The 5,000-nt window shown below is 39.3% G+C and overlaps 1 protein-coding gene across 4 annotated transcripts in view; it reads right to left on the reverse strand.

The window, feature by feature from the left end:
- LOC138051625 (uncharacterized) overlaps positions 1-5,000 on the reverse strand; it is a 35,553-nt gene that overhangs the window by 14,136 nt on the left and 16,417 nt on the right. For all 4 annotated transcript variants that reach the window (XM_068897862.1, XM_068897861.1, XM_068897859.1 and 1 more), the window contains one exon: positions 3,214-3,387. In XM_068897862.1, the coding sequence (XP_068753963.1) occupies positions 3,214-3,387 (174 nt within the window). The remainder of the gene's footprint in view (positions 1-3,213; positions 3,388-5,000) is intronic.

The following is a 5,000-nucleotide window of genomic DNA, read 5'->3' on the forward strand; positions in this document are numbered from 1 at the left end:
ACTTAAGGAACAGAAGTCAACGCATCTCGGTCAATGGGACTCTCTCTGACCGTTTTTTCTTGCAGTATGGTGTTCCTCAGGGATCCTGTCTTGGTCCTGTTTTGTTCATCATTTACGCATCCAAGCTTTTTGAGATTGTAAAAGCACATCTACCTGACGTTCATTGCTATGCGGATGACTCTCGCATTTTTTTAGGCTTGCTTTTATACTTACGATTTAATAGGAATTAATTTTTAATTATCCATATATTTGCATTTAGCTATATTATCTAGTTTTTTAATTTTTATTTATCTATTTTTATTGTAGGTTTCATTTTATATTGTTATGCTTTTTTTTTTAGTTTTTAATCATTGTAATGCGCAGGTGATCATGTATTCATGTAATCTGCGCAATATAAATGTAAATTATTATTATTATTATTATTTTGCGAAAGTCTACAAAGGCAACAGCCACTATGAGACCCGAATCAACAGCTTTTCTCCATGTTTCCGTAAGATGAACAAGCAGGAGCTCGGTCGAATACCCCTTTCAATAAGCCCATTGTCTGTCAGAAGCTAACCTATGTTCCTTAAAGACATGGTCTACCAGGGAGTCATTCACCTCTGATTCTAAGACTCTGCTTGGAATACTGAGTAGCGATATCGGCCTGTAATTTCCTATCTCTGTCGCATCGTCTTTCTTAAAGATCGGTGTAAGCTTTGCTATTTTCCAGCTCGAATAGAGAACCTCACTTTCAATACTAGTATTGAATAGCCTATACATGGATGGTACAATGTCGACCCCCGCAAGCTTTAGTAATTTAGGTTATAAGTTGTCAGGGCCCGAAGACTTATTTGACTTCAGGTCATTGATCTTCCTGCATATTCTATGTGGAGAGATCTCAATTTGAGATAGTAGCGGCGGTGACGTGTCCCCTAGGTCTGATTTATAAACGCCTGCTGTTGCATTCCCAGGTGGTATTGGTAGTTTGGCTGCAATATTCTTACCAATGTTAGCAAAGAACGAGTTCATCATGCCAGCCTTTTCTTTATCAGTTAATACTAAAGAATCATCACACTTTCTCAGTGGCCCGATGGGTTTGTGTACCCTTGAGCTAGTTGCGTCCTTCACCAGCTTCCAATAGGCACTCGAACTCTTAACCTCGTTAAACATCTTCGAAAAATACAAAGCTTTAGCGCGTCTTACATCTGAGGTTACTTTGTTTCTTGCTCTCTTGTAATCCGACCACAATTTTGCACTTTTTGATGTAACAGCAGCCTTAAACAACTTGTATCTTCGATTCATTGCTAAACGAATGTCATTTGTTATCCAGGGAGCAGAAGATGCCCTGACCTTGATCTCCTTCCATGGAGCGTGCTGGTCACAGATATCAGTGTAAAGTTGTTGCCAGAACCATACTTGATCGTCAGGATCGTCGAAAATAGACCCAATGTAGAAGAGGGCCGCACGAATATCCTCTTTAAATTTTTTCTCGTCAAAATTCCTGTACTGCCTTATGCAAATTATCTTCGGAGGTGGTCTTTTGTTCTTCAACTTTATTGTAGAAAAAATTAAATTGTGATCTGAAATTCCCAGCGGATATGTTCCGACCAAACTAACCAGGTCCTTTCTTGTGGTTACAATAAGGTCAATTATTGTACTCGACGATGGTGTTTCTCTAGTTGGTTCCTGGACAATGTTTTGCAAATTAAGCGCATCAAAAATGTGAAGCAGTTTAACGGCAGTAGGATCACGTTTGGTAGTTGATGTTGATTTCAGATCGCAATTAAAATCCCCTAACAAAATAATGTTGGACGTTTTGAGCCAAGCTTTCTCTAAGGGGGACATAAGGTCATTCGGTGGTCTATACATAACCGAAAACAAAACAGAGCAACTCGGGAACCTGACTTGCAGCCAGATAGCCTCAAGGCCGTCAACAAACAGGTCTTTTCTATGCACAGCGCGTAAATGTTCAGAATAAAACAAAATACTGCCGCCTCCTTTCCTTGATTTTCGATCTAACCTCAAGAATTTCATTCCTTCAATGTTGAGAACAGCGGCTGAGACTAAACTGTCTAAGTGCGTCTCCGTGATTGCAGGAATCTCGAATTTGCATTGCTTCTGTAAACAACGTATCTCGTCCACTTTATTCCTTAGACTGCAAACGTTTATATGTGCTATCCTATCCGTTCAGTTTATCATTCAGGTCTTGCAAGTGCAAGTATTTTGACATGCGGTTACAGTCGCCAGGATCATTAGCATTTGTTGAATTCGTTGGTTGATAAAATAAGACGCTTTCTTCTTTGTTGACGCTTTTCTTCTTTGTTGACCTCTTCCTCGCTATAGTAATCCAAATCATAAAAAGAAAAAGGATGTGGTGATGTCTCGCTTAATCCAGGACCGAGAAAGATGAAGTCTCCAAAATTTCCATGCAGCGAATGTCAGAAGCCGTTAGGAACAATCAAGACTCCATTTTGTGTGCAGGTTGCAACAAATGGACGCACGTATGTCGCGCACGATATTCCAGCATTATCTTAATATGCCCGACTTAGATTGGATCTGTGCAACTTGTGCTCTGCCGCCTGTGCCGAGTGACACCTTTTTCGCAAACGACTGGATCGAGGAATCGGAAATGAATCAACCGACTCAAGAGTTTCAAGAGAACGATAATATTTGTGGGGCCAATTTTGGCAATGGTTTGTTTCGGAAGTCTCAGTTCCTGTCCTATTTGAGATGGTCCTTTCCATTCTAACCAGCTTTTAATAATTTTCTGCCGAACAAAACTTGGAATTGCCTTTCCTTGCACGGTAAAAGCATTCATATCAAAACAACAACCGAGATCAATAGTGAAATTACTTCGCCACATTCCCACAAAGTTTGGCACGAAATTCCCAAGTTCGTTTTGAAGTTTGCCATTTGACTGACAGTTACGTAATGAAATTCCCAAGTTCGAAGCGAACTTTGGGAATTTATAACGAACTTCGCAAACCACCTGTCAAAAGTGTTGTGAAATGCACTGTAACCTCCGTGTGCAAGACCATTTGTGACTATGGGAATGCTAGTAATTTCAGTAGTTGCCCGTCACTGACCCATTAGGAAAGGAAACTAAGGGACAACAAGAACGTCAAGAACAATTGGCTATTTGACTAAAACAATGGCTCTGGTCGCTATGCAAGTGCAATTTAAATTTTGGTGAATTTTCTTTGGCGTCCTCTGCTAAACGCCTATACTCACTATAGCATCTTTCAGAGACTTGATCGCTGTCTTCTTTAATTTGCTCCAATACAGGATCCGGGACATCCAGAACTCGGCCAAGCATCTTCCACGAGTTACCCAGCTCATGTGCAATGAGAAGAACATCATCGCGTGAAGGAGTGCCAGACTTACATGAAAAACTTGGGTCGAAAGCTGAAGGGTAAAAGCAATGAATAGTAGGTGGCATGGGGAGTTTATTTAATCTTCCGCTTTTTTTTGCTATTCGCTACGACAAGGAAGAAAATTTCTGCCTGGAATCGTGGCCCTCGCCGGTTTACGGCAGAATAGCAGGGTTAGCTAATCAGTACAGGGCGTCAAGTTCCTATTTTTTTCTATTTTCTCCTATTTTTTGGCCTGCTTCCTATTTTTTTAAAGAAATTCCTTCTTTTAATGTTTTACTTAGCGCGGGGGAACATTTTGAAATATTTGAGATAAAATTCTCAACAAAATTGGTAAATTCTTAAAAAAACACGCGGAGAATCTAAAGCCTGTTTGAATTATTATCTACTGAAACTCGTGCCCACACTTTGTCAATGTTTTTGGAAGCATGCAAATGAGTCTGGGAGGTCATTTGCATGCATGTGCAGCTGCCATGTGGGGAGCAAGAAATTCAATCCAATTTCATCCTTTTCCTTTTAGAACAATAGTAGTTTTATTAAAATGCCATCTCTTTAAAGATAGTTGAATCTTTGTCTTTATAGCAATATTTATTCAAAAACAGTTGAAATATTTTTTAGTATTATACGTTTTGTGATGGCTGTTAGAGTGGTAACCATTACAAATAAACTGGTGTTTTTACAAAGCAGAATTTTTCGGATATACTTCACGTATTAACCTATTGACGTCCGCCAAGACCTAATTTTAGATGCGGTAACTTTGTATAATTGTTGATTGAAAAACACCGTAAACTGTTGGACAAGGAAATACCATCAACGGCAAGCACTGCTCAAAATAAGAACAAAGCTAAGATTACCCAGTCTGCTAAAAGAGCCAAAAAATAATAAGCATTAATTAGACTTTTTTCGGTTACGAGTATCCTTTGCTGGTTTTTATTGTATGTAAGAAGACATTCGGTAACTGTGAACTTTGATATCATACTGTTGGCAAAAAGAAATATTTTTACTCCTTATCTTTCTGTTTCAAACAACTATGTACTGTATGTGCTATAATTTGGTAGGTGAAAGACAAGTTTTCCTTGGTAACAAGTTTTGACACTTGTTTCTAAGAAGGATGCATGCCTTCTTGTCTGTTAGATATTAAATAAGGCATTGGGTTCTGGAACAGAGCTGTTGTTGGCTTTGTTAAGACTGAGGATAGAATTCAAGGAAAGCTTCCTATTTTGTTCCTCTTTTGGTATGAGAATTCCTATTTTTTCCTATTTTCTGGCCACTGTCTTTTTTGTTTTCTATTTTCTGAGTGTGATGTGCCACTTGACCGCCCTGTCGGTGAGAACATTCACCGTTCCTTAAAGGCTGGTTTACACGGTAAGATTTATCGGCCGGACGGCGTCGGAGCGTAAATTTTGCGTGCATTTTGACAGCAGATGAACTACCGATTCAAAAAATCTGTTGCAGTGAAATAGATTTGTTGAAGTCCGGCCGACACTCCAAGTAGAAACCGCCAGGTCAATCATGGGGTATGCGAGTGGATAATGTGCATAAGTACTTAAAAAATTGCAGCGTTGAAAATGGCGGATACCAAAAGGACAACGCGAAGATCTTTTGAGGAAAAATTACACGTTTTACACAATTTACACGGTACGATTT

This window comes from Montipora capricornis, chromosome 6 (assembly GCF_036669925.1).
Source record: "Montipora capricornis isolate CH-2021 chromosome 6, ASM3666992v2, whole genome shotgun sequence".
Taxonomy (NCBI): Eukaryota; Metazoa; Cnidaria; class Anthozoa; order Scleractinia; family Acroporidae; genus Montipora; species Montipora capricornis.